The sequence below is a fragment of the Idiotropiscis lumnitzeri genome, chromosome 8, assembly GCF_059441095.1.
Source record: "Idiotropiscis lumnitzeri isolate Australia: NSW breed Sydney's pygmy pipehorse chromosome 8, RoL_Ilum_1.0, whole genome shotgun sequence".
Classification (NCBI taxonomy): Eukaryota; Metazoa; Chordata; class Actinopteri; order Syngnathiformes; family Syngnathidae; genus Idiotropiscis; species Idiotropiscis lumnitzeri.
In genome coordinates, this window is record NC_142398.1 from 9,077,663 (window position 1) to 9,093,031 (window position 15,369).

Here is a 15,369-nt window from a genome sequence, read left to right on the forward strand (position 1 = left end):
TACAACAGCCAACTATACGCTCTCATTTGCTGACTCCCATGTCAGTCACCAGGCCAAGGCCTACCATAAATGCCAAACACATTCAAAGTCGCAAACATAGTGTGGCATGGGCGGATGGCGATAAGAATTGCACCTTAGCCATAGTTTGTTGTTGAATAACGCAAAATAAATGTTTATTGGATCACTAAATCAATTAATGGGACAACAATAGAATAATCAATTCCAAAAATATTTAATAGCTGCTCCCCTGCTATTAACTGCAGATTTCAGCTATATCGCGAGGAATTCTGAAAAAAAAAAAAATCTGCATGCAGCAGGTCCTCAATAACTGAACCATAGGAAAACATGTAATTGATTAAGTAGGAGTGCATGCCAGAAATACAAACTTGTGTCTGTATGGGCACGCTGGTGGACATGTTTGGAGAAGTAAAGTGAAGTGACAGATGGCTGTTAAAACATTGATCAGGACGAGACAACAAGTTGAGTCACAGGAGGTGCGATGGAGCGGCAACGCTGAGGCTTTGCTTGTCAATCCAACTCATCAAGCACCACGACGTGCTACTGGGCGCTCTCAGCCCCGCAGCAAATAAATATATAACACGCACAAAAAGAGAACGGAACTAACTTCTACATTCTTTACAGCCTGAGTTACCTGCGTGAGCTGCTTGCTGCTGCCCAGTTTTTCGGAAAGGGAGTTGACCTGTGCCGTAATCTTCTTATTGGCGATCCGCAGCTTTCGGGCTGAGAGTGCAGCGGCTTTTTTGGCACGACGCAGTACTTCCACGTGCCGCTGAAGGGACTCGACGCGATGTTGCAGGGAAGAAGAGGAGGAGGAAGAGGAAGCTTTTATTAGCAGCCACTTCTTCTTCTCGCCTCTTGTCCCGCACTTGTGCCATTTGTTGTCTAAAAAGAGGAAACGGACACGTGACATTGAAAAGCGCACATGGGAACACCACATACATTGTAATTACTGAATTTTGGCAAATAGCGGAGAGTTGACTTAAAGAGGCACCCCGCAAGATTTTGCGCCACAAAATCTTTGCAATATCCTTTTCATTTGACCATTTATAACTCACACATCTTAAAAAAAGCAGATTAAGACTTCAGCTGTTCACAATGGGCATTCGTGAAAGCCTCTGGAAAATAATGAGATGGGATTTGGGCTTGAAAAGTGACACACAAATGGCTGTCTTTCGACTCCAGAGGTAAGAAGTGATGATGTTGTAATTTAGAATATGCATTGTGCATGTGAAGGAAGAGTGTGGAATTTCATTTTTTGATTGCAGGTGGCAGTAACGATTGGGGAGGGGCGATTTTTGGGGCAGTTGTCACGAGGAGGCACAACTTTATTTGCACAAACAATTTTAAAAAGCTGTAAACACCTGTTATTAAAAAAACACAAAAAAAAAGCAATGTGATTTTTTTTCCATTATTTATATTACGATAAAGGTTTTAAGACTTTAATACACTACAGACTATGATCCCAAAACAGTTTGATATTTTTCAAACTCAACTTTAGTGGAAGTTATGGAGAGTCTTCACCTGATGTGCACCTATACAATCATGTATCGGGAATTTTTTTAAGCGCTCAAATAATCTCTAAGTTATTTTTTCTAGAATTTGAAATAATTGTGTGCAGTTTGTGGTATATTCACAGTTTAAACAATTAACAACACAGGTCAACAACAATTTTAATCAGAGATATCTTTATGTGTCCCAAAACATATTTTTGACGCATTCAAAGCTATAGCTATGACGTTTCAGAAAAAAATCCACCTATTGCTGAACCTAGACCAGAATTCAGAAATATTACTCATTACTATTCAATATTATATTATAATTATTATAATGAAAATGTGATACGCTACAAAAGAAAACAAACCAAAAAAAAACATTGCTTGGTCCCCATGAGCGGATTACGTCAATAAGATGCAGTTTTGGTTTCTCGGCAGGGCAAACTCCGATAAAACTCCAATCAATTAATAAAAGACAGATATTGTAAATAAACTGAGGATTACAGTACTATCACTTCTTGAGCTCTTGTATTAGATCTCAATAGATTGTGCTTGTGTAGCTAATGCCGGTATGGAAAGTGGGTGAGCACTCGGAGATTCAAGTCATTTTAAAGGGTCACTTTTTGGGGTCGTTTTGGTTAAGTGTGACTTGCAAAGGTTAACTACCTTGATCGGCAAAATCAAGATGCTTCTCTCTCGAATCGGCTGCCGCCGCCAGCATTCGTGCGTCTGCATTTGTCTGACACCTGTCGAACTAAAAGCACAAGAGCAGTCAAGAGACAGGGATGAAAAGCAAGCGCATAATCTAACACAAGCGGTTGACATGTTGCGCTTCCCGCAACGCGGCTCATAACGACACCATGATCACAGGCCGCTCTCGGTTTAACACGACAAGACAAATCACCCGCTGCTTTAATAATTCACCTGAGCGAGCTCGTCCGACTTTCGGAGCCAACGTCGCTCAGTGATATTAGCCGTGACGGGAGCTTGCGGAGGACGCCTTTGTTCAATCACTGTCTCCGAGTCCTGATGCGCTCCTACAGTATGACATGTCTCAGTGCAGTCATTTGCGCGTATGTGTGACATCTCCCGAGCGCAAGATCGTTTGTAGTGACATCAAAGAGGCAAGCTCCTCCGAAGATCCCCCCCCCCCGGCCCCCCTCCACTCTGCTCCCTCACTAACTCCTCTCTGTTTGCTTCCTGTGACGGTCAGGTATGATTTCATCAGCGGCACGTTTGATCAAACCAAGCCGCGCTTAGGCGACAGGAGATGAACTGTTAAAGACCAAAGCTCGTTGTAGAAGGTGATGGGAGTCATGCTGCAAATCAGCTTGGGAGGAGCTGCGGGCACAGTTAGTGAAGCTGGAACCAAGGGAACAAGTTCCACTGTGCGCTACCTATTTGCTTCCACACGGGTGTACTCGCTATTGCCACTCTTTCTATTGGAAAGCCAGTTGACGATGGTCCCATCTTTTTTAATTGAACTTTAATTTCTCCTCTAACCTTAATTTTCTCTCTTCCCTACACGAGAGGGATTGCAGATGTAACTTAGCAACAATGCTATATACCCTGGCACAAAGCATCTCCACTCTTGAGTTTGTTCTCTGTTGTCCCAGACAAATAGACAATTAACAGAAATCCACATTGAACATTGCGGTTATAAACAACATGCGTTTTGAGAAGGTCATCAAGCATTACAAGAAGGTTGTTGTTTTTTTCTGCAATAAAAATTGGAAGATGGCCAACTCTACTAAATTTCAGTTTTCCTCCGGCTCTGAAAGTTCCAACATCTGAAAAACTGTGATTGTCTGACCAGTGTTGCGTTGGTTAGGCGCCATTCTTTACCACAATTACGGATTAATGCGGTATGACAGGGGTGTCAAACTCGATTTTATGGCCAGGCCACATCGTAGTTATGGTTCACCTAAAAAGGCAGTTATGACCGTGAACCCATATAAATGATGATCACCTTGCGTTATCACATACACACAACAAATTGATGGAAAGCCGGGTTTGAAATTAGCAGCAGGTAAGTAATTGTTTGTTCAACAATTTATTTTAATACGGGAGGATGGCAATATCTCATATCTCAATGTTGTTAAAAGTGAAGAAAATGTGCTGGGAAGTTGACGTACATGATTTGCCCTTCGGGGGCCACATAAAATGAGGTGGGGGGCCAGATCTGGCCCCTGGGCCTTGAGCTTGACACCAATGAGGAAAAAGTCACTGCTAAACAGTCAAATAATAATTGCTGTTTCTAAAGCACATCAGATTCACTCTGAGCTTTTGGCTTTTCAGAGCTGTCTTGAAAAATGAGTGACAATTTTCCAAGGCAAGGTGGTGATGAGTGCAGGTGAAACAGAGCATTACAGGCACTCAAAAAGTTATAGTTCATGTTATTGATGAGATGTGCTTATTTGCCATGTCTGAAAATAGAAAGCCTGAGGAAATGGAGTGGACCGCTGAAGGTGACGGTTCAGGACAGGACATGGAGGCAAAGCGAGGCTATTCAGAAGTACCGTGTTAAAGAGAAAGTCAAGTCAAAAAATGTCTTTACAATATGCTCACTAGTCTAAACACTGATTCTCATTAATGCATTTGTGGAATCTGAATTGAGCAGAAACATCCACCAGCTTTCAACAATTTCACAGAGTGGCCATTTTGCCTGGTACTGCCACGTGCTGTCGACTGAAAATGACGTCATAGTGGTTCAGGACTTAGCTTGTGAACCCTTACCTGAGCTCTTAGTCACTATGATGTCATCTCCAGATGCCATATTAGTGTAAAGAAAAGGTTAACTCCCGTTTTAAAACAAAACCGACCCAGAAAAAAAATTAGGAAGACAGAAATGGGGAAAACAATGACACAAATGAATGATTTGACTTTGCAGGGACTTAAAAACAGCACGTGTTTATGTGGACACGGCCAATCGGCTCAACGACTATACCTCTCTACCTGTCAAAGTAAAAGAAGTTCATTCTTTCCCTTTGTGAATTCACTCCTTTGCAGGAGTCTCTGTCAGGGGTTTTGCGGTTACCATGTTCTACAGTGAAGACATTTGACGGACATGAGAGCACCAAGCGGCCTATAAGGCCTGGAGAGACGGGAAGCCTTTGCGAACAAAGGTGCAAAGAAAGTGGTTGGTTTAAAATTTTAGAACGTTGACATGGAGCGACCGATGCAACTAATCCTGTAAGGTTCAGCCAAAAAATGCACAGCTCATCAATGTTCCTTCATTTCTTGCTCAAAATAATTCAAGGAGGGAGGACTTGGGATAAACAGCAATGGTTTACGATTAGGAGGTCTGTAACGTTTTCTCTCTTTTTACTCGACATGGTTCAAGTGATTTTTTTTTTTTTAACACTTTGCTCGGTCAAAAACCTTTTTGAAATGCTTTAAGCCACACACCTCTTCAACAATCCAATAGAATTAGCGTAGGACTGTGACCGGCACCACAACCCCAACCCTGACCAAAAAACTGAAATAAACAGAGCTGAGATAATGAATGGCTGGAAGCAGAGGTTAGTGCGAAGCTACATTGATGTTGTTACGTTAACAGCCTTTTAAAAACTTAATCTAATCAGCTTTCCAAAATTTGACAAGAGTTTGCATTTGGGCTGTATGATAAATCAATATCAATCTCAATCGTGATAGACACGTGATCAATATCAATAGAAAACACATTTGATCAAATGTTCGATTAAAAAAAAAATCTGGAAGAAGAAGCCCCCACATTACGACATATTCAAGGGTTCAGAGTCTTTTGAGCGCATTTAATTTCTCTTTCTGCCAACTCGCTGGCAGGGTTTATGGAGGACACATGAGCCTGGAAGAAAAAGGAGATCAACCCTCAGCCTCGCGGCCTACCTTGGTTCAGCTAAGTACACCGTCTTGCTACTTTTCATGCTCGCTTGAGCTTTGGCCACTTTTTTTTTTTTTTTTTTGTGGCAATTCAAAGTTTGTATCACAGTTACACAATGTGGCGAGGTCGCAAATTATTGCCAATTAAGATGCACATTAGCTTTCACCGCTCTAAAAATGTATCATGTCATATCTAGTTGTGGATGAAATAGCAAAGCTTGTAGCGATTAAATGTTTCGTCAATATATTACAGAAAAAAAAAGAACATCATGTACTGTAAGGAAAGGGGGGAAAATAGGTCAAAATAAAATTAGCTAAAATAGCTAAACCCAACCTTTTTTCTCAATTTTAAATAAAAATTGACTGATATGAAATACTTCATATCATATTTTTTGCCCATATTGCCCAGGCCTAGTTGGCAAATCCTGGCATCAAAACCCTCCTGTCCCCACAAATTCTCAAATAAATCCCGTCAGTCATCCATCAGCTACGTTGAATTTATAATGCCGAAGGTTTTTATTACGCTATGCACCCCCTTCTGACTACACGACAGAGTTGCCACTCGCCTAACACCGGAAGAAAACACACACAAAACGTAAAATAGCCTTGTCCAAACTTTTAAGACTTGCACCCCTTTGCAATATTCATATCAGACCATCATTACACTTTTAATTTTGTGTAGCACAACAGCGTTAATTGAGGAAACGTAGACCGTTAATTGTGAAAACTATGCTGATCTTATAGATATGCACCTGACAGCTGAGGTGATTTATCATAGATGGGCTGCAGCACTAAATGGGATACATTGCATCCATGTTAAACTCCAAAACAGCAGGGTAGGCTCACCTTCCTCTTCTTCTGTGTGTGAGGCGTTGTCCCAGAGGGCGCGCTGTTGAGGCTGTCTGAGTATTCCTCACTGTCGCTGCGGAGAAAGTTGAAGTTCATTACAGTCCGAATTGACTCCAAGCTTGTCTGTGTACCACCCTTGGACCAAAAATCCAATTTGCCTTTTATGGTTGATTTAGTTGACTTCAAGCAAAATATGTGCATTTCAAGCTCTCCTCCTACCTTTTAACAGAAAATCAATGCCCCATCCAATTTCTAAGCAGGAAGTGTAAATGTGGGTGTAAATTAAGTGGAAAAAGTGTGGCGTCTGTTGCCGACAGTGAATGCATCAACATGTATGAGAGCGGCTGTGGCCTTCATTAGCCCGCCAACGTGTGACAGACGTGTGCGAGAGGCACGGCTGAGCAGAAGCAAACCAGGTTGCGTCTGATGGACAGCAATGGTAAGGGCTCTCTCTGAGACACACAAACACACGCACGTTTATTGACAGTGACCTTTGACGTGAAGGTGGAAACCAGTGACATTTACGCCGGTGGGTTTATTAAGGTGGAGCAAGGGGAAAGGCAGCAGAGGGAGAGACCACAGTAAAGGGATCTAACAGGAACATGACAAGGCCGGAGGCTAGTTAGGGTTAAAACTGGTCAGGAGGGAGTTCAGATGGACCAGCGCGGGTGCTCGTGTAGAGCTGGGCTGCCTGCAAGCTCCACCATTGCCGGTTTGACATCATATCAAAATGTCATTAAAAAAAAATCAAATAAATAAATAAATAAATAAAAATAAAAAAAGCAAAAAACTTGCCCCTTGTTTGTGGCAACAGCATTTAGGTGGGTAAAGAAAATCACATCTCATAGTGGAGATATTTAAAGGCGAACGCTGAAAGACCCTTTAAAGTGAATTCAGAGATTTGTTTGTAAATATGTTATACATGCTCCAAGATCATCATGTCAACATGGGCAAAGACTGATCATATTGACGTACTTCATTGTGAAGACAGCGTTGAACTGTTTTTTAATTATATATTTTTTTATTTTTTTGGGGGGGGCCATGGCTAAAACAGTGTCCAGTCATGCACTTCAAAATGAGTAGCATCTACCCCACTATAAAAGAACTTGAGTGCATTCCCTCGCATCAGGTTATGTGTTATCATCGCTAGTTACTTATTACGATGCTCAAGGGTCTTAACTGGTGGCTAGCGCCTCTTGTCGCTACATGGAAAGTCCCACAATGACCAGATGGGATTTATATATGACCGAATGATTTTTCACAAATTTGAAGATTCGTTTTACATGCTTGGCAATTTGTTTTAATCATTCAAATTTGGCAACGCTATTCTCTGAGGTGTGTCAAATTCAAAAGACATTTATTTTCTCTTTAATCACTCCTGTTTAATCACTCCTGTCTAAGTACATCACATTCAAAAGTAAATGGCGCAATAAAGGTTATGCGTGTTGCTTAAATTATCAACCGCAGCGAATATTTACTGTGACGACCAGCTTGACATTGCTTTCATTACTCAATGGTGAACTATATTTACTGCCTTTCATTCAAATATTCACTATAATAAGGCAGTAAGAACCGGACTCTGTAAAGTGATGACCTCTAAAACAGCCTCCCCATCTCAGCAAAGATTTTTTTTGTATACTTACAGATACATGTTGACTCTGTTTTTATACACCAGAAATAGTTATGATCAATTTGTAGATTATATAACTTTTAAAAAGTATTTTAATGTGAGCCCAGTTCTTCAGACTTTAGACTAGTTGAGAATCAATCAACAGCGCCTCAAAATGCAGTGCACTCCATTTCGCCTCAATTGCTTCAAGAAACCAATTGATTGTTTTTGATCCACTAAGCAATTGTTAATGCCCATCTCGATTCCATAACAAGCTGATTCCTCTTATTCTGTCCCGACCTCAAGCAATGAAATTGCTGATGTGGTTAAACTAGTCAACTGCCTCCAGCTGTTTAAAACTTGAGAGACATGGAGCAGGAGAGCCAGAGGATGAAAACAAATACGTGTCAGCATCTTTTAGCAGGCCTGACACCTTTGTCACATTTTAGGTTAAACTTCTTCAGGCAGAAGTACGGCATTGCCCGACATATCGCTGAGGCAGGCCGCAGCGAGATGAGAAGCTAACAAATGAGTCGACAGGTGCCTTAAATAAGACGACATCTCAGTTTAGACACCATCTCTGCAAATCCACTCAGATCCTTCCTTGCAGGTAAAGCGTCTATTAGATGGCTGCTTATTAGCCACATGGAGGGCATTAGGAAAGCCGGGGCATTGCTGCACCCAGTCGCCACTAAACTGCCTCAAGTGGGCCGAGGTGGATTACGGTCTGATGAATTAGTCGGCAAGGAGGCAGGGCTGAGCGCAAGGGAGCGTTCATGGGGAGAGGGAGTGGGAGACGAGGGGGAGGGTGGGACTAAATATCAGCAATAGCTCCGAGTGTTTGAAATCAAATCATTCCGACCATCACTCAATAAACGGCTCAGTGGCTTTTTTGCATAAAACATACATGAAATAATTACTGTCGATGGGTCTTAATTTAGAGGGTGTTAAACAGCTTGTAGACATCTGGTACAGAGCCGAGTAGGGTCATTCAAAATTTATCCAGATAAATTAAAGCAAGTCGAGAAGTGTGTGTGTGTGTCAGTGTTTGGTAGGAATAGAGAGAGAGTGGCAAAGACACATTTGTGAATTGACACGACAAGAGAAGCAACACAACGAGGCACGGGGCGAGGTTCGCTGCATGTATGGTGGGTGGTTTAGTGCTTGCAGGGGGATCCTTAGAGCTGTCAAGGGTGGGTAGTGGGCTGAGCGGGTGTTAGTGAATATGCAAAGGACCAGTATATTAAATCAAACTGCCAAACTGTCAATTCCAGGGCCGCATTACTCGTGCATGAAAATGGCACCGCTGAAAGGTATCAAGACTTTGGCGGCCCCCTTATCCCAGGGCTTTTCTGGCACCGCTTCAACTTTGTACACAGAGACTTCTAATTTTGCATGCAAATTTCAGTCAATAAGCTCCGAGCAAGCCGTCCCAGGACACTTGACGGGATCTGACAGTGGTTCCCCCCACCGCCTCTCACTGTCTCTCTATCATTCCTGCTTGTATTCCTCGTTGGCTCCTGAATACCAACTAGACGAGGATGAAATTCAATCACCCATTTGCTTATACTTTGCATATGCACGTTGTCCCCTCGATGCTCCGTGGCCCGCCAGCCCACTCTAAACACCTAAAAATAATGAGCTTGTGCGAGTGTGCGTGTGTATCATTACCTTGCTGCGCTCATGTCCTCCCACTCGTCCTTCGAGGGACTGGGGCTACGGCCTTGCCGGCTGATGGCTTGATTGGGGATGACGGTTAGGTGGCTGCGCTGGCGTAATGAACCCCTGAGCCTAATTGTTTTCAACCCAGTCTTGCCGCTGACGTTGCCAGTGATCACACTCGGCCGCGCTGGTCCCGCCGCACGTTTCCTGTAGAAGTCCCTGGCAGCCCTGAGAACGCCAAACTCCTGCCTCAGCTTCAGGAGTCGCCGATGGAGTTCTGTGGTCTCTTTGTGAGAGGCGGCCAGTCGGGATTGGAGAGCTGCGACCTCGCCGCGATGCCGTTCCCCCTGGGCCGAGGCCTGGGCCTGGGCCTCCGCATGGGCTGTCTGTAGGCGGACAGCTTCCTGGGTTTGCAGATGATCCAGCGAGTCTTGGAGTCGGCGGCAGTCGCGGACCAGGTCTTCGTTGGCCTCAAGGAGTTGCTGCTTCTCTTCTCTCAGGAGTTCCATCTCACCCTCCAGGGACATCATTCTCCACTCCAGCTGCTCAATCTTGGGGAATCAAGGAATTGAAACCTCATTGGTATAACTGAGTTTTGCACATCTGCCAAAATGGTAAAAGTCCTTTAGATATATTAACTGAAATTGAAAAAAGATCGAAAAGACCACTGCGCAATGACGTCACAAACGTAATTGAATCTCTAGATATTTCAGCTCAATGAGCATCGATAGGATGAACTCTACAAGTATGTTTTGCCGTGCATTTTCTGAGTCCAACACAAAAGTGTACCCGTGTTGGAAAAGAGGTCAAACTGTGATGACCTTGTGGCCAAAGTGATGGTTGATTTTCTGCCCTGGCTAAAAATTGGCAACATTTCTGCTCGACAGGTTCTCTTCATTTTGATATTTGATTCATTGTACATTGTAAAAAAATAAACGACAAAGTGATAGAGTTAATGTTATAGTATTCAAATCTTGCGAGCAGTTGTAAAACTGCAAACCACCCTTTCAAATGAACCCAAAGTAGACAAGATTTGGAAGATTTAGGATTTAATGTACTAAGATCCCAATAGCTGCCGCGTGTGTACTCACTTGCTAATCGATTGGATGCTTTTTTGGCATGCATTCGTGGCAACAAGTGTTAAAATGGTGGAGACTGCGACATATAGAAGAGGGTTTTGTGCTTTAGATAGCATTGATTGTTTTCACAAATAAACATTAGGGAGAGCACAGAAAGCGCAAAACAAAGTGATGGAATTGGAAGTGTCAGCGGAAGACAAAGAAACGGAAGAGAAACAGAAAAGAAAGCTATCGTTCAACAATTCTGGACTAGCCAGCAACTACATAAAAGCCACATTTTATTTACTTTTATTGACTACATTTATATGTATTGTAGTTTAATTTGCCCCTAGAACATGTGAATTAGAGGTGTTTGTCCATCTTGTGTAATTTGGATTCAAAACTTGGGACAGCACAAGTAAAAAATATTCTCTGAGAGGTTAGAATCAAATGTTATAGTGTGCTGAAATTAAATGTCTAGATGCAAGCTGCATAATTGTATTACTCAATAGATGAGATCGCACACTGACTTTTATTTTGGGAATTTCAAAAAAAGAAAAGTGCTGGGAGCAATTTGTACCTGCCTTTCAAACAACGTATTTAAGGATTTGTGTTAGGTTTGTGCATGCTAAATTCATCAATATGAAAAATGTTATTACTACAACACTAATAACCAGGAGGCAACTTGGGGTTCAGCGTCTTGCCACCTTTGACAGTGGACAATCAAACCGGAAGTCAAAACCTTTTGTCACTGGATGACACCCTCTACCAACTGCGTCACAGCTGTCCCAATACTACTCCCGTAAGGCACAGAAATGAGCTGCGTGGGCAATTTTGGATGTTCAGCAGGCGCAGGTCAGCTCTGCTTTCACTTCTATTCGTGGGAGCAATCATGTTTGCACCCGTTATTAGGAAATCAGACTTGTAGCCAACCCGAGAAGAGACAATACCACAAAAGCAGACGGTAGATGACAAAGTAGCATTGGAAAATGATTGGACTTTAAAGTTGAGCGACGCAAATTCTTTTTTTTTGATAACTTAATCCAACCTCATGCACTGTCGATTGAATAAAAAAAACAATTTTTAGTTGTCTTGAAGACATGACGATCCACTGACTAGAATGGGACAGGAACAAAAAAAAAAAAAAATCCATCTGCATGTTCAAATCACGCCTGACAGATTACAAGCTAATTTTCTCAGAGCCATTGTGCTGCAAGTATGGCGAAGTCTGTCTTTTTTTTCTGCTGGTGACATAGAACAATTAGTGATGGCATAGCGTTGTACCTTCATAAACGACTGTTCCAATCGCTTCGAGGAAACAGAAAGCCTTTTCGGAGAAGTGCTTTTGACCCGGCGTTCCTCTTCCACTTTGCGAAGCAGTTCTGCACAGGAGAACAAAGATGCTTGTTGTGACACGGTGCGTCAAACTCAGGCGGCTCAGTCAATAGGATGATAAAAAGGGGCTGCATTAAATCAATTAGCACTGCTATTGGTCTAATTTCCTTTGTTGGCACATTCATAAAGAACTTTTTTTTTTCCCCCTTTCCTGCCAGTCAAACCGAAAGAGGGAAGAATTTTCAGACACTTTGCAATAGTCATCTTCATTCTAAATAACAGGAGTGTTTATCTAATAGTCCACAAGGAAATGGGAAAACAATGTTGAAAAAAAGCACACAACATGCAACCTCTCTCAAGGGATCATAAACAAATGCGAGAAGTACTTCAATCTCTGGTGAACACTGCACAGCCTCGGGGCTGCGCGGCTTTGTAGTGCTCAAGATTTCCACAACCGACAGCTTATATGCACAGAGTTACATATTATTTTATAAAGACATTCTCACTATCAATCATGACATATAGACTACTCAATGTAAATAAATAAATAAAGAGAACATATACAACATACAACGCTAACCACACATCCGGGACATCAACCCGTCCGCTGAGGAAGTGATAACGTCTCTCATAAAATCACATGATGAGTTTTTGTTCACAAATGTTCCATTGAGATGATAATGGATTTCATCATTATCGTATAACATAAAATTACACAGATCAACACATTTGTACTGCTACTGCTAATAATAATAAAAATATTTTTTTATGAAATCAGCATCAAAAATGCATTTAGGGACATACAAAGCCAAAGATTTGCTGTTGACCAGTGTAATTGTTGTCGTTGGCAAAATATTGTAATGACATCATCTGAGCTTGCCTGTTCTAGAGCTAGAACAGACACTTATCCCCCTTTTCCACTTGGGTTGGGTATTCAGAAATAATTTCAGTGTGTTAATGATTTGGGTTTGCCATGACTGCTGTAATGCCATTTTGTTCAACATACGAGGATATGCAATCAGAGATTTTCATTGACAATATTTAACTCCGCAACATCTGCAATCTGTGAGATACCAACATGCATTCAGGCATGCATATAAGTGAAACTGAAGTAAATTATGAATTCAAATGGATCAGCTCGTGATCTACTTGTTCAAATTATGTTATGAGTTTCCATGAACAGTTTTGCAGAAGAGCAAACAAGCAAACTGTTGATCTTCTTCTGGTAAAAGAAAATAATTTGTTCTGACATGCACATTTCAGGTCAGTTATCTGGGCACTGTCAAAGACAAAAGAAGGACAAAGTAAAATCGGTTGCTCCCTCGTGTTGCATTGATGCTTTGTCCTGGGAAGTTTGTTACTTCAAATTAGTCGGCTCTTTTGTCTTCCTGGCATGTCACATCCAATCAAAAGGAGCACCCGCTAGGACGGGAGGGCTGCTGCGTTGGTTGGGTATACATGACCAGCACTGGGAGTAAATTATCCACCTCCGACGGATTGGGAGTTGTCACCTCTGCATCACCTTGATAAGAAGACACGATGGCTCCCTAGTCACCCGCTGCTGGAGGAGGTCCTGGCACGGCGGCATACATTAGTGTCCCCTCCCATGTCTGTTCATGGGCTATGGCACAAAGGCCCGCTTCCTTTCATGTGTTGCCCTTCGTTAGAGATAATCCTTGTGTGAACGCCTCAACCCCGCAGCTCTTTGATCAGGTCACAGAGGTTTCACGAGTGAACGTTGTAGTCACTCCCAACTTATTTTCCAGTACCGTTGAGGTGAGCTCCTCACCGCTCCTGACATGCGGGTTACAGTCAAACAGTTCGTGATGCGGCCCACGAGTAATTAGATGAATAATTGAAAAGATTTTGACTCCAAACGTGCCAAAAGTTATCGTATCAGTGGCAGCTGTCACTAAAGGTATTAGTTTAGGAGCATTTGTTTTTTTTTTCCTATTCCATTCTATTACATGCTGTTCCTCCGCATTTCATTGTTGTCACCCATGCTAAAGTACATGGCTTTTTTTAAAGGAGGTTTTGACAATACTAAGTGTAATGTCCTCGCATGTGAGTAAGGAGAGCCACAATCGGACTAAACATCAGGATAACAAACGCAAAAACAAAGGAGCTGTTGTTGGCCACAGCTCACACCAAGACACTCACATGCAGACTCGTGGATCTCACACGCCACCCTACCAAAGCCACATCAAAGTATCCAACACAATTACTACAATGAGTAACAGTATTTCTTTATACATTTTGTGCTAATCACTTTTTTGTTTCAGTGTGTTTCATTAAAACGTTCTTATTATATCTTAATTATATGGCTTCCCTATATTGGCAGATCTTTACCTATTACTGTGGGTCTGTAAGACATCCCTCGTGATAAACTGGGGTTCACTGTACCTCCATATTGGTCGTAGAATTTGGAAACCAAACTAATGCCTCAAAAGTCGCACAAAAACTTGGAAATCAAACTGGCATCTCACTGAAGAATTAAGCATTATCGAAAACTTAAAAAAGTAAAAGCTCTCATCATTTTCTCATTAGAAACCATCCACTCATATTATTAATAAAAAAACAAACCAGATGTAATAGTTATGTACCATATGACACAAAATGTGAAGACATCTTCATCGAGTGATTATTTGTCAGAGAAGATGTAAAATTAGAATGTCCTTTCCGAGAAACTCAATACTTTCACTTCCTGCCTCGAGTGTCAATAGTAAAGGACGCTCCATTTTAATTAGTGCCATCCTTTTAATGAAATGCTAGCACCTCAACCGCCAGACACCATCATTGGTGGTGAGGAAAATTAAAGTGATCCAGGACAGATTTGTTATTGAACTGCTTAATTAAAGCCATGGCGGTTGCGGTGGTCACCGGCTGACAAAAGGCTGCAAACTGAATTAAAAGCGATGTGCTTTTTAAACATCGGGAACGGTTCGTGCTGACAAGATGAACAGTGTTTGATCTAGCAATCAATTAGCAGTGGGGTTGATCAGGTCTTAATTGAGTTGTCCAATTAAGTCCAACGAGAGTCGCTTCGTTAATTCGCCTCGCAAATTGGCATGGATGGGAGTCAAAAGTGCTGTCACGTTTAAAATATAAGATATTGTAATCAGCAGAAGAACTTGGTTTGGTTTGAGCCAAATAACATATTTTGGGCCAGTACATGCAGAAAACAAGCTATTTTGCGAAAATATATATTTTATTCGCAAAAGTGACATTTGCCTCAAACATCTGAACAGCCCGTTTCTTTCTTTCTAAAAATAAGAATCAAGGCTGTCACAAATTGGGCTGAAGGATTTTAGGAAAACATTTTATTGTGATATTTCGGTAAGAAGTCATCTTGCGATTTTGATTTGATTTGCGATTCTCTTCACAATGTACACTGACATTTACAAAAATTCCATCATACTATTAAAAACAATAAACGCTATTACTGTAATAACGCGTGGGCACGAATGATTTTTTGTGAGGG

At 41.8% G+C, this 15,369-nt stretch overlaps 1 protein-coding gene across 1 annotated transcript in view; it reads right to left on the reverse strand.

The window, feature by feature from the left end:
* The window catches only part of cntln (centlein, centrosomal protein), a 122,107-nt gene that overhangs the window by 44,165 nt on the left and 62,573 nt on the right, over window positions 1-15,369 (reverse strand). Inside the window, exons 14-18 of the mRNA XM_088302843.1 lie at window positions 11,838-11,935; window positions 9,505-10,046; window positions 6,222-6,297; window positions 2,181-2,268; window positions 653-903 (exon numbers count right to left, since the gene is read on the reverse strand). Of these exons, the coding sequence (XP_088158969.1) occupies window positions 653-903; window positions 2,181-2,268; window positions 6,222-6,297; window positions 9,505-10,046; window positions 11,838-11,935 (1,055 nt within the window). The remainder of the gene's footprint in view (window positions 1-652; window positions 904-2,180; window positions 2,269-6,221; window positions 6,298-9,504; window positions 10,047-11,837; window positions 11,936-15,369) is intronic.